Genomic DNA, 23,592 nt, shown 5'->3' on the forward strand with positions numbered 1-23,592 from the left:
TGACCGTATAGGTATTGCAGGCTATAATATGTAGATCGACAATCTATACCTTTTATACATTTAATAATCAAGTCGATAACGAAAACAATAATAATCCAATATAAACATTTATTCCGCGTTCTGGGTTTTTACGTTTCTTGTTAATTCATTTTTTTATTATTACTATAGTTACATAATAAACATAAAAATTCTACAGCTAAAATAACTGAAAAAAGCAATAAAAGCATTCATACATAAAAAAAAAATCAAAAATAAATTGGTTGATTTGGAATCAGAATGACGTGAAACGAATTTTATTTATGTATAAAAATTAGATTTCTATCTGATATATAAAAAATAAGGCATATGCTCTAAAATTTGAGCCCTAATAATTACAAATCGCGGACTACTAAAAGATTAGCGGTCCGTATATTTGGTACCACTTTTATTTTAATTTAGTGTATATTATATTTATAAGCGTATACAAAAATAAAAGATATGAGTATAAATCCTTAAATCCTGAAGATCCAAATCATCTTTAAAAAGTAACATATAGAAAAATAATATGACAATAATGTTGAATTTAATGCATCTTTAGAATTGAAACTTCTGAGAATTCCCAAAAATAATGGAAATGAGCAATATTCCTCCTCAGAATTTTCGGAAGTGCATACATCAAAATATGAAAAATTTTCATTTATTATTTTTATTTTTTTAGACAGTCATCTCTTGGTCGATTAGTTTTTACGTAAGTGTAATATTTTAAAACATTTATTAATCATTAAATATTGTTTGTATTTTTAGTGAAAAAGAAAAAAGAAACGAATAATTTCGTTCAAAGAAATTTAGTAAATTGTACCTATATAATGATTAAATTACTCAACAAACTATTGATAAAACCTTTTAAGTAGTTTTTAGATTCTGAGAGTAGTGAGGAAACTACAAATAGTTATCGTATAACACTAAAACCATTAATAAATTTTTCATATAGTGCCCATACTAGCCCAAATTTTTTTATATTTTATTTACTAATTTATATGGATACTGAGTATACTGACGCGTATTTACATATTTTACCTTAAGTTACATGTATTTTAGATGTAGCTTTATAAACTATAGTAGGAATGGCAAATTCATGACACGATTGCCCGACATGGCACGGAAAAAAAAATGTTGAAGGCATTCGAAAAACTAAAATATTTTTTATAATATTTTATTTTATTTTTAATATAATATCTATAAGGCTAGTATTATAAGATAAAAATGTAAATACGTCTTCATTATCATTGGTATCATCATGTGAAAAAATTAATTTTAGATCCGTTCAAAAAGTAAATAAAATACTAAATGTAAAACGACACAATGAGCTCATAGTCTAAAGTAAATCAAATAAAATTGTTTCTTCTACTTATTCATGCTAGTCACTTTTTTAAGAAATACATTTTATCAAATCTAATCTTAGAAAAAACATCTTAACGAGTAACCGATGAATGCAGTTCGGAGTTTGTTAAAAGTTATAAATTATAAGCACAATTTAAAATATAATATAAATGGCATCAAGTGTACAAAAAAAAAAAGAATTAGATCAAGCAAATAATTGTGAAATGCATGTAATAAATAATTTATACTATAAAAACAAGTACCAATTTTTTATCGCTCATACAAATTCACACCGTTCAATGCATCTTCAGCAAATTTTTTGCTGTTATACCTGAAGGTTATCTGGGGGTTATAGTATTACTTTTTTTAGGGAAGATGTAAATATTTTGACATTTTCAGATTTTTACAGAAATATTTGTATTTAAACACATGATTTGGTATTTTTGTGTGAAATCGAAACATATTTAAGTATTCCTACAGTAACAGTATGTGTAGCTTTATTTAATTTATTTCGAAAAGGGAACCTAATAAGTTACACAAATAAGTTTTGTGTCTTTACCGTAAAATTTGAATTTCGACGTATAAGTATTATATATTATATTAAAATAATTGTTTAAAGCGTACCTTTAGTTAAGCAATCGCCCACGACCCACTTCAGAATGTGTATATAGAATCGACGATGAATCAATTATTATTGTCGACGCATATGAGATGTGATAACGGCCGGTGCTTTGAACGATCCTGCGGGATTTGAAGAAAAGATTACTGCGTTACAACTACGACTAAGAGTACTTAATCTTGAGACTCAAGTATAGATAAGTTAAAAAAAATATTATAATAATAATAACCAATAGGAAAGTAGTATTGTAAGTCTTCAGTACGCTGATTGGCTGTATATAATGTGAAGACCCACAATATGCCATGCCCATTGTTGTTGTTTAATAATCATTATTATTGTTATTTATTTAACGACGTTATAATATTGTTATATAATATATTTACAGGGCGTAAGAATAATGATATTAATATGAGAAAAAAATTTGATCTTATTATATTTTTAAGTATATTTATGTATAAACACATTAAATTATTATTATTTCGCGAATATATAAGGTATGTAAACTTTGTAGCATTTTATGATCAAAACAACTATAAGACAAAGAAACAGCCTCAAAATTTGCAAAAAAAACTATCCACGGAGGCGAAGTACGCGTGTGACGGCTAGTAATAAAATATAATATAATAAATCAATATTTTTTTTTTATTAAATCTCTTATTTGTTTCCTATATAAATATAGTAAATACATTTAAATAAATAACTTTGTTTTATGTCTGATAATTAAATGCACGCTTGTGGAAAACAGGTAATTTTTAACACGTAACGATAGAAAAGTTTTCCATCCCTTGACTAACTACCCTATTTTCTTTTTCTAAGTTTATCATAACGTCTTAAAAGTCTTTAACAGTATTTCGATATTTCACAGAAATATAATTCGTTTATAAAAATTTGTGCGTGTCATTTGATAATTCGTATATTATCAGCTTTCTGCGGTATCTCTAGTTTTCATCATATCTATATTTATCTTTGCGGTGAAATTTAGAGCGTTTTAAGTCATTTTTGTATCATTTAACCGATACTCATTATTATTGTTAAATATCGACAAATAATGTCCTGCCTATACAATAGTATATCGCCCCTAATATTTACACTATATACTTATCTATGTGTCTTATTTATTAGGTAGTTTAAATTCGTCATTTGACTTTCTCACACGCCTCTATACTTACAATATGTCTTCCGTCCGGCGTTCCACACGTTGGTAAATACGAGTCCTTTCTCCTGTCCGCTATGGCTCTATATCCAATATATATATATAGTCCATGTAGAGCACGCGCGCGAGTACGCACACACACATCCAAACACGCACGCACATGGAACGTCATCCAGACCGGTTTCCATTTCATCCGGCTAACATTTACAAATTTGAGCTGGTCCACTTATTTTTTTTCAATCAATGATGTATTTACCTATTTGAAAACAAAACGCTAAATATATGTGCGTGACGAAAGAAAAAAAACGCAGCTTCAAAAGACAAATAGAGCGTTGAGTAAACTAATCAAACGCGAGATGTGTTTTATAGATTTGAATTAAACCCGTATGTTATGGTTATATATCTGTTTATAAAATATGTGTAAAAAAAAAAAACTTAAAACAAATATTTTACAATATTAATATTTCAAGCGGGTCAATTCAAAAAATAATGACAATCAAATATTCAATCAAGATACCTATATTATAGTATTTAGTGTATTTTTTTTTTATTATTTATTTATATATGTTACGAGTATTAGTAGCGCATACATAAAGGTAAATGTTTATCTAGAAAACTTAAACAAATAATTGTATTATATAATATGTACAATACATACCAGAGTACATGTATATGTCGATCTACAAATATATTTATCAATTAATAGTTATAATATTTTAGATTTTTGTAACTATATAAAATAATAAGTAAAAAATGTAGTCTTTAATATGTTATGTAAATTCAAGTGTCTATATTTGTCCTCTATATTTTATACGTTCGTTAACTGATCCAAATCACTGCTTCAACACGACTCATTATAGTTTATAAGTTTCCCGACAATCAAGTTTTAAACCTCGAAATCATCTTCAGGTAAGTAGAATACATAAGTATAAGTTGTATTTTAATAGTTTTATAGTTTGCCTATAATTTTTAATTTTATTGTTTGTTAGTTAGTAATTGTGTTTGTTACATACAATATTATGATGATTGATGACACTTATCATCTTTAAAACCTTTAAAACACACTAATTTATTGATTTATTTATACGAAGTAACTTTTGATTTTAAAACATTATCAATTACATAAGTACATTGTTACACTTTCTTGACTACAATCATAATAAATTCACTCAAATACTTAATATTTTAGTTCATAAGATCTTTTCATATCATTGTCTTTTTATATACTTTTCGAAAAATACAGTAATAATGATTTTGATCAGACACCACGTGTTTTGTTTATTATAACAAAGCAACACATTAATAAATTTACCAATTTTTTTATAATTTATTTACATATATTTTAGTAATTAAAGTAGAAAAATTTAACTTCACTGCTGAAGAAATATATTTGGTGGAAACGAAAATAAAGTTTTTGGAGGAAACAATGGCCGCCTCAATGCTTATACAATCGTTTCATGTCAGAATACTATAACAATGTCATCTGACAATGATTAATAGTATTAATATATTGATCAAACGTAGGAAGTATATTATTATAATTTATTTTTTTATAAATATAGTAAGCAAGTATACCTACTTAATATTAAGTTATACTTATATAGTGAATGGTGAATTATTCATTAGATTAAGAATAGCATAAATGATCGGTATATCTTTCAGTGTAATAATTATAGTGGTAGCATGATAAAGATCGAACGGAGTGATTTATTGATTCACCGTGAAATTTAGTGATTTATGAATGCCTAGAGTAGGTACTTGAATAGGTATCTCCTGGCTCCTACCTATTATGTTTATGCAAAATATTGCGATTGTTCAAGAAATATGAGTAGTGTGTACAGTTGTACAATTGAAGTGTATTTAATTTGATAGCGTGTTATAATTATACTTCAAATATTTTGTTACTTACATAATATTCTGAATGGATTAAGGAGTATATTGGTTTTTAAAATGATGTATTTTATGTATATGCATTGTTATCAACGTTTAAAGCAGAAAATAGACTAAATATTTATAATTGTATTTTATAGCCATAGTGTAATTTTAAATCTTTGGTTTAAGTAGAATATATATTTGAATAGTTACTAGTACAGAAAATATCCTTATTAAAATAAAATAAAATGTTTGACAAATAGTAAAAACGACATTTGGCTTAACTTTTGAGTAGTGAGTAAAATATTTTGTACATAGTTTATATAGTTTTATATTATTATGTACCATTGGTACCTCATTAACTTCAGTGATTAAAATAAAAAATATGTTTGCGCTTACGTTATATATTATAGTTTCATTGAAAATTATTGACTAATAATTATATTATATCCAAAAACGTAAACTAGGTATTGAGTTTTAAATTAAATATAGATTTTCAATGAAATTTAAATCACATGATTTATTATATAAAAACAAATATACTTTTTTTTTCACTTAAAACTTATGAAAAAAAAACGTATTTTAAAAGTACCTACTAAACAGTTTTTAAAAACCATAATTATACATTCAGAAAAAATGTATGTTATTTTTCTTAGCTATAAATAGTTATTAAATATACGGAAGCTTTACTTTAATTTTCGTTTCGTAATAACACGGATGGTTTCAGTCTATCAAGTTAAGAAATAATTAAATGTACTAATTTAAATCATGAAATAGATAATATTTTAAATATAATTTTAAAATACTGGCTATGGATTAATATGGGGGGTACTCAATTGTACACATAATAATCTCATATTCATATATTAAAATCGACTGAACAAAATGTTTCCTTAAGTTTTGATTTTATGAACTAAGACTAGTAGTAAGTACCTTCCTTATAATAAGCGTTGTGTATTGGATGATATTATGGTGTTATTAAATGCGTATACATAATAAATAAATATTAAATATATATATACGTATGTATATCATAATTTATCGTAAAATATAAGTTGATATGCACTTTATGACGTGTGGTATATTATTTGAGATGCTTTATAATTTTCTTAAATTATGGTTTACATAATTATGGTTTAATTTCAACCATCAACCAGCACAATAATAATATCGTTTACCAAGTACGTTACAGCAGTTCAATAAACAATACATTGTAATGATAATATTATAACCATGGATAATCTTAACCAAAAGCCAAAAGATAATACACACTGTAGATTAAATAATATCATTATAACACATTATTAATTTTAACAACATTTTAACCAATTGTAAAAAAACTTTAGTTCTATTAAAACTACAATTTTACAAACCTACTAACGGTTTCAGAAATAAAAAAAATAGTAGAAATAATAAATTTTTTTTTCAGGTTGCTAAAATACTAGATAACAAATTTTAATTTAGATATAAACTATGAATTTAGTATGTAATTTATCGAACTCATCAAATGTATCGGTCGATCGTCGATACATAATATTACGATAGATTTTAATCAACGAAAGATTTGTTTCACAGAGATACGGATTATCCAGCAACTGATGAAATTAATGACCGTAATTTTGGCGATTACAAAAATGAGGGCAAATGTGGATATTATCTAGTAGAATAACGTGTTTACATCATGACCATTGCAAGAAATAGGAAGAGAAAACGTGAATTATTTTTATATTCCGCATCTTCAAAAGTAGGCGATTATTAAAGTAAAGAAAGGAAAACTGCAGCAATCATAAAATGTATTTGTGTGGTATGCTTTTACCGATAGAATACGCCGAGTGTCGTAGCAAAGTAAGCCACGGCGCGTGTGAACTTTAAAAGTGACATTCCGGAGTGAAAGATTTAGCTATAGGTCCATATCGACGTTCATATCGCCCAGTAGGATTCTACTCGAGTAGATTTCGACGTTTCATTATCTCAACAACATATATTATAACTTATTATAATGATGACATTATTTATGAGCCCGTCATCGATACACTTGAGGCCTAAATAGAATCCGCCTATGTGTTGTAATCCGTGACTTTCAAAAATTTAATAAAAAAAAAAAAAACGTAGACTCAAACTCGAAAATCCGGATGCTTCCTTTCCAAAAAAAAATAATAATAATAATAAAATAAAAATAATTAGGTGAGCTGTAGTAGTTTTATGTTAGAATGTGAGATAACACACCTCGATAATTTCCGCGGTTGTGGCGGCATAAACATCATCACGTGGGGATCGAAAGATCTCGCTTAAACGACGACGACGACGATGAGGAAGAAATCGAAATTCGTCTGTTGCAAATCGGGGTCACTACTAAAACACACACATTTATATATATGTATGTGTTTTTAATATAATTATAATATGCACGTGTAAATGCACATCATATATATACGTATATACATCCGATGCGTTTATATATCCTGGGCGGCGATTGACGGCGGTGGGATCACTCTCTTTCTCGCTCACTCTCTTCCTTTCTCCACCGTAATCCGTCTCACACACTCTTTCGCTCTCCGGTTCTTTCTTTCTCTCTCTCTCACACACACACAGACACACACTGCAGAGACGCACAACCCGTCTCACTCTTTGGCGAGCGCGTAGAAACCGGTAAGCACGGACCTCTCGGACGCCGGTTCGGTCAGTGCGATGCAAACTGTGTTAGCGTTCGCGTTACACGATGACGACCGTCGTCAAACATCATCTACCTCCGTGGTCCGCCGTTTTTGCAGTGTCGATCGTCGCGATCTCGTTGGCGCCGGCGTCTCTGTGTTCGGTCTCCGTGTCCAGCAGCGGCAACGGGCTATGGGACGATCTGGTGGGCAAGTGCGACGGCCCCAGGAACACGATGGACTGTGTGCGCAGCCGTCTGTACAATTACGTCGATCACACGTTCGAGTCCGACTTTAACATCACCGACGGGCTGACGTTTACGAAGAACTCCAACGACTACGAAGCCATGTGCCCCGGCAACAACGAAACCACGTCCTACCGGGAAGCCCGAGCCCCAGAAATGGTAATTCAATTTTTATTCTTATACACATGCGTCGTTTCGAATAAAATATAACAATAACGACGACGAGGCTCTCGTTGTTATTTATTATTGTTGTTGTTATTGGTTTTACTTAATCGATTGGCTGTCGAGAAGTCACGCCGTGACCGCAAACCGCAGGAACCGCAAATCGGACTCACTCATCCTATTTTTCCTATATATTATGGCTGTAAGCACTGTAAGAATCGCACGTTTGAATTTGTCGTGGAATTTTAGTGTGCTGACTTCACCCCGCTTCCTATGGTCGGGTTAAGCAGCACCTAATGTACTAATATGCCAACGCGTAAATTGTGCGAGAACATTTTACCGTAATAATAATATTCAAATGATTAAAACCGGTCAGCGGCTGCGGTGTTCGTACCTATACGGTTGTTAACTGGTTTGTTATGAAATAACTGTTTTAATCTGGTTTAATAAGAATTAATGCTTATCATTTAACTAAAATATTACGTCTGATTGGTGGTGTTATAATTTCGACTTGGTTGCTGATCATTATTTTGGTTTTCAGGAAGACGAACCGGTGGTCGACGACGGCTGGGGTGACGTCACAGAAAAACTGTACAAAAAAGGTGCCAGATACTTGGCAACTCATGATTTTGAAGCCACGGTACCAAGTTTTTTGGGCGGTGGACCAGGTGCTAAAGTTCGACTGTCGCCCAAAAAAATTTTGCCCGATGGCGGTATAATTCTGAGGATGGACGTGTTGCCAGCTGAAAGAGACGCGAGATCACCTAGATTCATGCACAAAATGATAAGTAAGTAACACGTTTTATCATAATATGGGATCCTATCTCATAGACACAAATTAATTCAAACTCTATACAGGTTTTATTATACTAAGTCAATTTTAAAATAATTATAGCAATTTAGTTGCCTGTATGTGTATCGTACAATATACTTACCTATGCGTTCAATTTCAATACTATAAAACCCAGCGGGTAGGTACCTAATTTTCAATTGAAATTCCAACCTAGATCTTAAAAAGTAGTTTAATTCATATGCATTGTACATAACAAATCAACTTATGACCAACATTACCATAAGACGTAATCAAATATACGCAATTTTTTTTTATCTATCTACTTTAACTGTGTTAATCAATTTTAACTAAATTACAAAGTATTCGAATAATATACTACAAAAATGAATACAGTTTTATAAATTTTAAATTTACTCAAAAATTGTTAATTAAAGCAATTAGTCACGAACATATTTAAACACATTATTAAAAAGAGAAAGCATTAAAACCGTCTATAAGGGCCTTGAACTTGATTTGTCTGGAATCCAAGTACGGCGGCGACTCCGATTTACCAGTGAGTTGTAATGTGTGTCAAAACGATGCCTTATCGTAAATACTCCGTGATTTGCAATAAATTATCTTTATTATAGCTAAACATGACAATTTAACATTCTAATACTAATCGTTTGTTTGTTATTTTTTATGCACATGTTAATATATTATTTACTCTTCTTAGTGTTTCAATTAACTAGTAACTACCTTTATTATATTTTCAAATTATTTGTATTTTCTCTGTAATAAACATTTATTTCATAAATATGAATAGTATACTGAATAAAATATTTCGAGTCTAATAAAAAATATTGTTTTAACTAAAAAAGCTTATAAATAAAAATGATCCTTAAAATATAATCATTATAAAGTTTATTAATACATTGCTCTTAAACATTATTAAGTATATGTATAAGTATTGGTGTTTAAGTTTATTGAGTGCATAAAAAATGATCTAATGATCTATTATATTACTTAATTGGTACACTAGGTAGTTTATTTATTGTTTTTCTTCATAAATTATAAATTAATTACAAGCATAATGTTTGTATTTGATTAACTTAAAAATGCAGCGGAGAAGAATTATAGAATAATATAAATATACAAAATATACAATTAGTTTCTTAAATCTCCATGCCATCTTTCGATTCACTAATCATTTAATAGTTATTATTAGAGGTAGAAAATAAATAACATTGGTATAATGTGGTACTAAAAGTACATATTAATATACACCAAAAATATAATACAACTAATATACTTTGTAAGACATATTGGATTCAACAATACAATTTTATTTTTTTAGTATACTTGTTTTAATGTACTAACATAAATTTTTCTGATACAATTTTTAATATTTGAGTTTATTTTGAAGTCTATTTTGTACTCTGATAGCGAGTGGGGTAAGTCGCACTTTCATATGTGTCACAAAAGGACTATAATTAAAATTATTGTATGGAGAAATGTTATAAATCATAAATCTAAATGAGTTTCAAATATCGATTTAAGTTTTATATAGAAAAGAAAACTCTTACTTGGAATTTAGAAAAAATCCATATTATTAGTAATTTTAATGAGATGTTTTTATAATTTCGACTTGAAGGTTTCAAAATATATTTTAAAAATTATTATTAGAATAAAATTTAAATCAATACGTTTGAACGCGATCTATTTTACTAAAAAAATAAAACTTTAGTATGGAATTCCCTTAAATGGATCTTTCGATTAAAATATATGTACTATTTTTTGAAGTTTAATGAGAACATGCTATCCGGCAGATATATGACTCATGAACAGATAAAAAATTTTTAAGTAGATACTATAGATTCTAAAACCAAGAAATTAAAAATAACATATTATTTGACTTCAAAGAGTTTAAAATAAAGTTTTTATAGCTGTTTTATTATACATGCCTTAACATTCTAAGTAACACATTTTCACCGAGCACGACATTGACATGTATTTTGTATATAATTTTAAAGCTATAGGCATTAAATATAATCAAATCATAAAATATATTAACCACAAAGTAATCACATAGTTATACTGTATTTAAATATAAAATCCAACTTAATGTATAGAAAGTTAATAAAACAAATATGAATAAAATATAAATTTCATTTTCAAACACAAAATACTGCGACATTATTTTGTATTTCAAATGTTAAATATAATCCAAGAGGTCTATAAAATATGTAAAATATTGAAGCTTACCCCGTCCATTGTAGGTATATCATAATTTATTTCATGGCAGGTACATAAGCCATTATGTTTGGAACCAAATTCCATGTTTTTCAAAATCAATATTACGGACTCAAAATACCTAGGTACCTTAATAATAATATTACAAAAAAACCTGTATTGAGTGAGAAACTAATAATTGTTATCTTAATATTATAAATTATGTTTGGAATTTAACATGTGATTACTTGTTGTCTGAGGATAGTTATTATAATAAAATGTAGGGAAAGTTAATAATTTACAATAATTACACTTGTATATTCAAAAAATATTTTTTATGCTTTATTTCAATAAAACTAAATAGTTAAATATAACTATTTTTTTTTTTTTTAAGTTTTATTAATAATATTGTAATAACACCTAAAATACCAGTTGAAAATAACTTAAATTACAAAATTGATGGTATTGAAAGATTCTTTTCCATAAAAACTGACTGAATTTTATCCAGAACAATACATTTTCTAATTTCTTAGCTGAATCAAAACATTGAAATATTTTATTGAAATCGGCTATAAACGAAATCTACTAAGCAACAATGTTTCAATCATTTATGCGATTTATTGTTTTAATAGGAACCTAACAACTTTTGTTCAAAACAACGAATCAAACAATGTCCGAATTTAACTCGAAAATCAAAATTAAATAATACATTGCTCACGGTTTATTACAGGAATATTCGCGTACACGATAGATTCTCGTCGAGGCATTTTAAAACATGTCCTTAGCGTAAAACATAGGTTTTAGTTTTAAAAAAAAGTTTTACTTAACGATTGAACTAAAATATATTGATTAGAAAAGTATTTATCTATGTCAAACATTTTACTTGGTAACTAATTCAATACATTTTCAATTAGTTTCGGTTCGTCGCGCGTCGCGTGTGCGACGATTTCAAACGATTTTCACGCTAACTACTTACACGCCGTACATCATCCAAATTGTATGGAATTGCGCATTCGTCCACCCGCCCACTTTTGTCGTGTGTTTAGTGCTGTTTACGGAACCGATATTTTAATAATTAGTTAATCGTCGTGCGACGGCGATAATATCATTATTATCATTATTACTGTCGTATTTACAATGTTATTACAGACGACATCGCGTGGACGTGGGAAAAATCGGTCGTTTCTTTATACATACGCGTGTTCACGAATTAGCATAATATAGCATTATTATTAATTTGAAAACCGTCAGTGCGTATAGCGTGTGTTACACTCGAAAACGGGCGAACGAAATCTGCTTTCTGCCGTACTCTTATTAGCAGGCCGTTTTGGAATAATAATAATAATAATGTATTTCATTAACCTAGATTTTCGTGTTAGTAGTAATTGGTATAAAAGTTTAGCAAAGCCGGGTGAAATATCCAACGAAAAACAACAGCCTGACAACACTCCATTTTTCGTTGTGCTAATGAATTGCACGATGGAATAATAATAATACCGACTAATAATAATATAATAAGACGATCCACAACGTCCGTGATGAAAGACCCGTCATCGGTATATAGTAGTCATAACGCCGTGTTTTACCTACACTGAGTATACTTTAACACGATGACTAATTGATATGTTATGATAATAATATAGTAACCATTGCTCGGGATGTGACACACATTTACATATTTATTTAGAGAGTAAATACAGAACGATATTATGTTTCGTGATGTCTGCAGTAATTAAAATTTAACTATCTATTGTATTGGTCACGTGTTGATTTTTATTTGCATAAGTAATTTATAAGAATAGGTATTCAAATTATCGAATAAAACGAACAAACGTTTTCATTCAACATTTTTTAATTTTTTAAATAATAAAAAATATTTTATCGATTCAATTAGAAATTACTTTTTAATAATTTAACCGTTTTTTTTTTTAAAAAAAATTTATAATTATCTATAACACGTGTATTAAATTACATATATTAATTTTGTGATCAAACTTTTTTGAACTATATATTTTAAAGTTGATTAACGCGTTAAGTATTTAAGCACCCTGATAATAACATACCTGTATGTTGTCCACAGAGCAACTGTTCAAAAAGAAACTCATGTCTAGCGGGATGGCTTTGATGTTGATTATCAAACTGATCAAAATCAAAGTGTTGTTCTTGTTACCGTTGTTGATCGGAGCGGGCGCTGCCAAGAAGATATTACTGAAAGTTCTACTGTTCGTGTTCCCACCGTTGGCTCATTTGTTCAAGCTCTGTTCGTACTACCATCATCACGCATCCAAGTTTTATCATTTCCACCATCACAAGGTATGAAAATCAGTAGATATTTACCTGACAATCCAATCGGATTGTCTACGGATTAATGACGGTTTAAGATTACAGTCAGCCGACCTTAATCAGCTAGTCTGTTGCACATCGTTTTTTTTTATAAATTACCTCATAAATGCTGTTCATATTGACCGATGTAAAGCTATACGCTCATCTCCTAATCGACATTATATACCAAGGGGTAGGCAAGAGGTGACTCGGGGAGAGGGAATAAATTGACCGCTAAAAACAGTATTTTTTAACGCTAGTTTTCTCACATAATAGATGTTTGATTTATTTTTACGATGTGTTTAGAGATTATAATGGTGTTCATCGCTGATCTCACAATAATCATTAACTATAATAGTTATTTAAGTTTTTTCCGGACAACGAAAATACATTTTTAAATTATCTGGACCACCATTGAGTTTAATTACCGACCCCCCTGCTGTATACTTTATTTAAATAGGTACGTCCGGTAGACGTAAATGTACAGTAGGTATGCATTTAATTGATATTGTAGGTACGTACAACACAAGTATGAAATCAAATTATCGTATTAGCCCACGTTATTACACAGCGATTTTGCCGAATGACGATAAGATAATAATTAAAGAAACTCAAATCATTATAAGCATGTAGCGACAACGGCGACGACTTAGGAGGTCACGAAACATATATAATAAAATATAACCTATGTGTCCATTTTTCATAATTACCATCGCGCCAACTCTTCATTACGCGCTCTCATCTCGTTTATAATAATAATACTAATAATGTACACATTACGCACATCGCACTTTCGTGCAATTGACAGTCCTCATTAATTATTGCGACCGTCGCCGTCGCCGTCTTACATGTGTCATCGTATTATTATTTCGGCGAAAGCGGTGCGCTATAGGTATGCGATAAATTAAGAGTCGTTGTAAAAGGCCATTGTCATATTATAAATTATTTTACGATTATTATCAATAAAAGTATTTTACTATAATCGTATTATTTGTTTACTACAACGATTGTTTCGTCTACAGGTGAAACACCACCATCACCATCTCAAAGTACCTGTAGCGGTGCCTGTGCCCCTCAAACCACCGCCAGGTTACCACAGCGATTACTATCCTGGTCCCACGTTGGACCATCCACCGCCATCCGGACCTTACGATTCGCCAGAGGTATTTTTACATCATATAATAAATACCATGACGTAATATTGTTTACTTGGTTGTGCATGACCATCCAAACTGACCTGACCTAACCCGATTTAAAATAACACTATGTATTGATTTTGACAATGGTTATAGCTTTTGAGCGGCAGTGACTATTACAACCGTAACGGTTTAGACATGAACAACGTGGTGTCTGATCACGCGGACGAGCTCGCCAGTTGGGGTTTGGGCGATTACGGGGAAGGCACATCACAATACGATGCTCCCAAGTACACGTATTCATCGTCACCCGCTCAGTACGAACCTCCGCCCAAGTATGGCGGCGGCGGCGATAGCGGTGGAGGTCCTCCACCACCACCGTACGCCGAGAAATACTCCAATGGTGGAGGTCCTCCACCATCGCCGTACGCCGAGAAGTACGTCAAGAGGGTGGACAATACTCCCGTAAGTATATGAATCTGAATTTTTTCCAACCTGATTTTGTTTCTCACGACACGTGGGTGACCTGGTGATAAGTCTATCGAGTTTATTATCCTGCCAAACCGACGTGTTCGAAACGCAGATTATGTATTTTCGTCTAACTTACTATAATCGACAATAGAGGCAGATATAGCTGATATTAAGTGAATTCTCGTCCGATATAGACGAATTTAGACGTTTTAATTGACTCGGGTTGGCCTATAAATCTTATTATAAAATACGAATATCGAGATAATAAATACGTATAGATATATAGGCTCGACAGTCAAATACTCGTTTTACGTTACATTTCTAAATTAGAAAAACGGAAGGGAATTTATTTATTTCGAGATATTATCATAAATGATTTCGAGTTGTCGAAATTTTAGTTTCCGAAAGTATACTGCTGTGCAGTGAAGTATAATATTTAATGTAGTCTGTCAAATTAATGTAAACATCTAAATGAGTCACGTTATATGCGATACTCGATGAAATTTAGCGCTAAAGGTATTTGAACTCTCGTGGTAATAAATAATAACGAGCAGAACTTGTTCCGGGTGTACGAGAACACATAACATATTATGTCGTTTTATGGGCGACTGCGACTACGAGTCTAGTCAATATCAATAGTCTAGTAGTACCTATTTTATTTATTTTTTTCGTTTACAACCGACGACGGTTGGGGAACTGTTTGTATAGGTACCATCGTTTATTGAGCGTACACGAGTACATATTATTTATACTTATACTTTACCTCGGTGTTCAGTACCTACACACGATACTGTTGTCTATAATCACATCCCATTCATGTGACGCTTGACAAAGGGGTGATTGTTTTTTTTATTTTCCACGCATAAGGCCACGATTGGTACAATTACTCGACTTATGCATTTACATAATTATATTATCGTTTGACGTATTTGACGGAAATAATTTCAGGGCCAGGGCAGACCACCGAACGCGCTGCAACAGGTGGCGACGCACGACCCAGTGTACACTCCGGTCGTACAGAAATTGGACGAGATATTCCACGAACTGGCCGTGCGCGAAGAGCCATGCAAAGAGAAATTAGTGTGCAAGATGTACGGCGATCCCGGCAGGTTTAGTCCTCACAGCAATCTGGTGTCCGCACAGCTGAGCAGGTAATGAATTGTCGATTTCTGGTTTTTTAAACATCATTTTTTTTATATAACACGAGCCTATAACATATATTTTAATAATATTATAATTTATCGTGTTTGTCTGCGTCGTCGTGTACCGCGCGATATTGTCGGTTTCGAATTTACGTGTAAACGCACGACTCCGAACGGAAGGGGTGGGAGGGAGGTGGTGGGCGGTAGGGGTCATACGAAACCCGTTCACCTACTTCCGGGACATTTTTTTTTTCTTTTCCCAGTGATGAAAAAATACAAATAAATAACGACATAGGTATATATAAAATAAAAAACGACCCGCGCGCGACCCACTTGTACACATATAACCTGTTCACTACCCGACTACGGCCGGGATGACCTACTTGGCGAGTCGCCGCCGGCCCATGGGACTACTATATTATGATAATTCGTTATAGGTCACGGCCTTGAACTTGTAGCCGAGCTCTCGCTCGCACACGGATCGGATATGATAAAATAATAATACGGTGTAGAAATCTCGAAAACGGAAAACGATACAATAATATAATTGATGGAAATCGTTTTGCCGTCGTAGGTACGCACAACAATAACTATAACAATAATATAATTATATAATATATTTATATTATTATAATGACTTATACGCTCCGTCACAAGACGATTCTAGAATTATTTTACACGTGCGTTCGTTGCGTTACGCACCGGAGGTTAATTTCGTGGGATTCACCGACTATTCTAATGTTCCGAAACGTTATTTAATTAGAAAATATTTAATGTTTTAAAGGCTTTTGCACGTATTGCCTATCCGGAGTGCGATGATGTGAAACGTTTTTTTGAAATGGCCCGCGAAAGAGGAAATTATTGTCCCGCCTTAAACTTGGCACACTTTTAAATCGAATTGGAATTACGCCTCTGAGTGTATTATTATAAATTTTGTGACAAATATTTACACACACGTGTTGTGTCATATTGAATTACACATATTAAAAGCCTTTTACGCATATTGCTGAAGTATATAGGTACACAAGTGTTTACACCTGAAACCATAACGCCGCGGCGATTTATCAGACCGAAACCATATTCGACCGAAGCGTACCGCGAAAGTCTTCGAGAAGCACGTATGTTTTAATTTTGTGAAATTTGATTAATTCAATTGCAAGAGAAAAAAAATTAAAAAAAAAAAAGATACTGATCGCTCGTTGTATGAATAATATAATATTTTTATGACGCACGCGTGTTCTACATAACATGTGCCTTGTCGATTAGACACCACATTTATTATTTTATTTATAGTATAGGATGAGTCTGAATAATTTTAATTGGTTTATAAGAATCGATTCTGTGCTAATATTTTCTTATTTATATTACTACTTGTATTATAATATTATTTAATATGATGGCGGAATTCAAATAAATTATTAAATTAAATAAATATTTTCAAAAGTCACGTCTAGTGTAAGTAAATAAAATATTTGGAATTACATTACAACATTGTTTATTAACTTACTATTTACTTCAAGTTATTTTTCATTAGATGTTTAATATCTTTTTTGAAAACCAATATAACCGTACGTTCACTAATACCATGATGCCAATTATCAAAATTAATAATTAAATTATTATTTTGAACATGAATATAATCACAGATAAAATAATAAATTGTACTATCGTAATTTGCTTGTTCCGTTATTATAGCAGAGATTTGGAAGGTGAAAAACCAATTAGTTATAACGTAATCACGCATAATAACAATTAATATGTTCCACACAAAATTTCAAGATTGAAACCTAACTTATTGACTTTTTGCCATCTCTAAATCAGAATTCCTTCACGACATGTTCTACGAATACCCGTAGGTGTAATAAATTACACAAACGTTGTATTAACATGTAATTAATAATTGTATATGAAGATATAATTGGGTAGACTATGCAAATTAATCATACTACCTACCGTTTTAATTTATACTTTTAAAACAAATACTATTAATTTAAAAAAACAAACATAACCACTTTTTTATTTAGTTATATATTCGTAATATTATTATTAATAAAAAAACTTTAAATAGTATTTGTAACAATGTCGTTGATCAGGTCAATAACCGAAATCAGGTGTGTGATACTAAACGTATCGTTTTCCTGTATCAACTTCCATCGGATCCATTTCGAATTTCTTTCATTATTAAGTAGACGAGAATTATCCCATAATTATAATATATTTGCATGTGATTTATGCGTGTCATATGTCAATCCACTATTTCTCAAGACGTTCATAACTCAAACGACTTAAAAACAAATAGCGTATTAGCTCTAAATTAAAACCTACGGAAACGTCATTACTTCGCGAGACAAATAATACAATATGACGTATAAGTCGAATTAGTTAAACGGGTATTACACGTGGGAATAATATAATTAAATGTGACTCGTATATTATTATTTTCTAAAGACAATTGCGCGAAGATTTTACTTACCGCAAACAACATTTACGCCGTCATGAAATTATACGAACAATCACGAACATAATATTATAATAAATAGTATAATAATACTTTGGTATATTGTCGAGATAAACACAAAATACGGATGTCATTAATTATTGTCTCGTATGAATCGTAATTTGATTTGTCCACGGCACAAATAACGGACAATGAAAAGTCCATGCCCAATGTATATACAATATTAATAGTAATAATAATGATATTGAAATCTCCTTGGCATAGGTCACTTTCTTTGACATAATAATAATATATACACGCACCGAAGATACCTACCTATACTATAGCTATACACCACTGCGATGCATCACGTAGTGATTATTTTGATCGGGCAGACAAAGTACTATAAAAAACAATTTAAAAAAACAATGTCCTTGGATACTTTCATTTCATCTTTTCGGTAGGTATAATATTCCGCCCACAGACTGGTTTCTTCCGAACATCGTCACAACTTCATACGCGCGCGACTAATACAATTTCATTATATTTTCACGATTCATAATGGATCGCTTCCACTCGAGTCATTGTAACGAATGTGTTATTATTTTCATCATTATCATTATCGTTGTTGTTATTATTATTATATTGTACGCACGTGATTCCATTGTTAACACACTGACACAAATAAATCGTTGCCGATTCGCGTTGACACATACGTACTAGGGAAATGACCGAACAACCGTCTTGTCATCTCTCAGAACTAGATGAATTATTATTATTGCCCACACGGCACACGCTCAGGAATGGACATCGTGGGCAATCGCATCTCCAAACCTAATTTCTCCGCGACTGTTTTAGGCGTACGGAATACATATACTTGCTATTCGACCAATACCGTAGTTAAAATACTTCCGTAATTAAAAACTCGTTTTCACCATAAATAAAGCTCTACACTCCATGCCTGTTAAAAGCGTATTAATATAGGTATACGATATTATGTATATCGTAAGGAATTTCGAGCGAATATATGCCACGCCGACTACTCTAGATTATCCGTTTTAAGTATGATACACGCGTGTAAACGGTTGGGCGGATATTCTCCGAATAAGTGACCGAGTAATATGTGTATAGTACGTATAAAGCCATAATATTACCTGCTCGATAAAAGCTATTATTAAATTACGAATCAAGAAAAATATAATAAGATTATAAAATGTTACGATATTATACGACTTATTTATCATCATCACGACGTATGACGAATGGTGCGGATAGTAAACACAATCCCGAATTTTCCGGTATTATAAATCTGATATTTAAGCTGGACTTACATTTTTTTTTAATTTAATATAATATTTAAATTCCTAAAAAACATTTAAAAAATTATTAAAACGATTTTATAACATGAAAAACACACAATGAAATAGTAAAATGTAAATAAACAGTTTATAAAATATATTGTTTGTATAATATTCACCCGAAAAATGTCACGATGGTTAGCTACTGTAGATACTCAAAAATGCGTGAGCTTATTTTTATAGTTTTACTATACTAATACATACTTAATTATAGGAATAAATACATAGGGTTTTCCTAATTAATCTTAAAGCGTCGAAAAACCTGTATGACATTTTTAGGATTCTTCATTTGGTTTATATATATAGTTTTGATATTAAACGCAAAGGTGCTTTTGACTGTTAGAGATTCACAGTTGAAGTGCAGTGTTGGTTTTACTCATGATAGAACATCTTTGAACGCGTTAAAAATTAGAATATATTATATTGGATGAGATGACTTAAAAATTAAATTAAAGTGTGCATAAAAAGACTAGGCCAAAATATCAAGACTGATGAGTGAAGGAAAATCGTATAATATTATATTCAACATTTATCCAAGAACATTTTTTTTCACTTATCTTGTTTATATCAGACTTGAGCGCTTGACAGGTGTATTCCACATACAAATATATGAAACGTTTAGTTGATGAATATATAATACAAAAAAATAAATGGCGCAAATAATAATACTCGTACCATCTTGTTCATCATTGTAGAATAAAACCAAATATTAAAAACACACTGTAAGGAAAGATTTCCGCACTCTTCGTACGTCACACCCACCCATGAATATATAAGTATAATAAATAATAAATATTAAATATACAATATCATTTCAATATACTCAATTACTGTAAATGATTTTTTTCCCACGGTAAAAATCAAACGACCCGAGGTTTATCCGTGTACGGTCAAAAGAAGTTCACAAAATGTCGAGTTAATATTATTATCAAATATAATTGAACAATAAAAATTACTTGTAATGTAACGTCCTCAGCGCGTGTTCGAAACCGGTGCTGTGCAGTTCACAATGTTTTCCCGTACAATATAGATTCAATTACAGTAGTATTATAAAAAAAAAAACATACATTCGCACTTTAATAGCATCGTAGTATTTCGGCAACACATTTTTTTTTTTTTTTATCGTAAGGGGTTATTTATTTTCCAAATACCTACCAAACAATTTAAGCAACCGCACTTAATACGCGTCTTGATTACCCGTGTATAACCTGCAATTATACGATACAATAGTGTGTATAACACTACAAAGTTGTCGAAATTCGTCTCCTCGGTCGCGGTCACTATACTTCGCCGAATTCGTTTTTTTGATTTCTAATACGATAATTATGTTCCCTTTTGTGTCGTGTCGAGCTATATAATAGAGTGCACCTAGCAATGCACTGTAATATTCCGTGTAAGTACCACGGCGGACTTCCTACACGTCAGAATGTCAGATAATATAATATAATACGATAAATTACTAGTGTCGAACAACAATATACGTTTAAGACTTGGCTGTTCCACGACGTGTCGGCGTCCTTGTAGTATATCGGTAACGACGACAAAGCCTTCTAATATCTATTCCTCGGAGGGTGCGTCGGGCATGATTACACCGATCTGTGATCACTGCAGTTATAGGTTAATACGATGTGTTTTATAATGGACCACATGGTCGTGCGCGCCACGGGTCCGAACAACTTTGACCCAACGATCCCGTTATGGATGATTTCAATGGTGTATTTTGATCTCTTTACAATTGATGTTTTTTCTTTTTGTGTACAGCGAGACGGCTGCGAGTTCGGGCGGAAGAACGGCCGTCAGCGCGGACGCCGCGAGACTGTGGCGTTACGTACAAGCGGCCAAAGAAGGCCAAAACGGCGAAGACTGTCGCATCCTCTATCAGGCGTGCAACATGATCGGACTATGATGACGACTGACGAGTGACTCACCGCTATTGATTAATCAAAAACAAAAAAAAAAAAAAACAATTAGAAAAAATATAAATTTTCTACTCGGTCCACCGGCACACGGGTTTTTTTTTACACAGTTTTAGCAACTATACGGCGTACAATTCATTCTTGACAATATTATTGAATTACTCAATTATTTATTTATTTATTATTTATTTTTTTTTTAATTTTTAATACGTTCAGCGCTAACGAGATACGCACAATATACGTATATAGGTGTAGAATAAAGTAATAATAATATTATACACACACATCTAGTCACCTCGATTATTCGTAGATATAGAGCAGCGGTCATAGACATACCTAACCAGAAAATTAATTTAATCGATTATTATATTATATACTGTAGTATAAATATCTACACGAAAATTTACCTCGACTAAAATACAATATAAGCGCTAAAAAATTTATCGAAATGCGACGTTCAAACTCGTTAAAGTCTTTTTTATATAATATGATGTAACAGATGTATGTTACTCATAAGGTAAAACCCACTCAATTCGTTCACTGTTAAAATATATCGCACATTAAGTTTTAATAAATATTGTTTAAATGAAATTATATTACCTATATCCTTGGTAAATCTCTGCACGCTGCTCTTTATGCCCAATAATGTCTCCGCTCGCAGGAGTCGATTATTATAGTACGGTATCTGATTTCAAATATAATTTTATGTACGCCTTAAAATCCCGTGTTCTCACTCATTATCTTTAAATAATAGTATAATATTATTTATTTATTTATTTATATATTATCGTAGTGCAAACTGTAAGATTGTGTACAGTATATCACACTACAGGTTTAGTAAAACACATTGTTTATTATATTATTTATTTATCTACCTATATTATAATATATTATTTTATATACAATTTTTATTTGATGTGCCCATAAATTCTGAATATTGTATAATTAACTTATTGATTGAAATAATGTGATAGTTTAGATTACATGTCTTAGTATACCTATTAAAATGTACATAATATTATGATGTAGTGAAGTACGTGTACTTTATAGTTATAGTAATTTATTGTAGAAACTATAATATAATATTATTATATCATCTGATATCAATATTCAAGAATTGTATGTATTTTTTTTTTTTTTTTTTGCTGTTTAAAACCAAATATTATAATTTTATACTTAATAAGAAATATAATATAATGTTATAATAAATATTGATTATTATATCACCAAGCAAATTGTTTTCACAATCATTTTGAGCGTTAACAAATAAGTGGAATAAGAGCAATTTATCGTTGTCGTTTAAAAATAATAATATGAAGCATATTATTTTAAATATTTAAAAAATATGTATTATTTTACATATATTTAATAATATATTAGTATACGTTATCAAATTATTATTTTACTTTTCCTATAGAAACAACGATTTAGATAAAAAAAAATTTCTTTGAGCTTTACTGATTTTTTTTTACCCAAACTTCTTGGTAAATATTTGACATAAACACATTATATAATTTAAAAATATGTTATATAAACTAGTTGTTTACTCGATCAATAGAAAATTATATACCCTGAAATTAAACAGTTATGTAATCCCCAACAATAAAATATGTGATATCGTGAATATATATTACTTTTTGTTAAGCCAGCATAATGAATCTATAGTTGTATAAAAAGAAGCATTATTATAATATTTAAGCTTTGACGAAATCGTAAATATGTTGTCTTTGTTAAAAATCATGATA

The 23,592-nt window shown here is 30.7% G+C and overlaps 1 protein-coding gene across 2 annotated transcripts; it reads left to right on the forward strand.

Moving 5' to 3' along the window:
- The first annotated feature begins 7,664 nt into the window (after positions 1–7,664).
- LOC114132538 (uncharacterized) lies at positions 7,665–21,898 on the forward strand. Of its 2 annotated transcripts, XM_050200465.1 has the most exons (8): positions 7,665–8,058; positions 8,603–8,849; positions 13,146–13,378; positions 14,410–14,550; positions 14,680–14,887; positions 14,933–14,988; positions 15,943–16,145; positions 21,693–21,898. In XM_050200465.1, exons 1-8 carry the CDS (start codon positions 7,723–7,725, stop codon positions 21,835–21,837), a joined length of 1,569 nt encoding a protein of 522 aa, XP_050056422.1. In that variant the 5' UTR covers positions 7,665–7,722; the 3' UTR covers positions 21,838–21,898. The 2 variants fall into 2 exon arrangements, with proteins under 2 accessions (XP_050056422.1, XP_050056421.1); XM_050200464.1 differs by having other exon boundaries at positions 14,680–14,988.
- The last annotated feature ends 1,694 nt before the right edge of the window (positions 21,899–23,592 follow it).

Source organism: Aphis gossypii, chromosome 2 (assembly GCF_020184175.1).
Source record: "Aphis gossypii isolate Hap1 chromosome 2, ASM2018417v2, whole genome shotgun sequence".
Lineage (NCBI taxonomy): Eukaryota > Metazoa > Arthropoda > Insecta > Hemiptera > Aphididae > Aphis > Aphis gossypii.

Excerpts from the sequence above, each read along its gene's own strand:
- LOC114132538 (XM_050200464.1), top strand. The coding sequence starts at position 7,723 with ATGACGACCGTCGTCAAACATCATCTACCTCCGTGGTCCGCCGTTTTT. Across the intron at positions 13,379-14,409 it reads ATCATTTCCACCATCACAAG|GTGAAACACCACCATCACCA; the intron begins GTATGAAAATCA and ends TTTCGTCTACAG. Across the intron at positions 14,989-15,942 it reads AGAGGGTGGACAATACTCCC|GGCCAGGGCAGACCACCGAA; the intron begins GTAAGTATATGA and ends AAATAATTTCAG.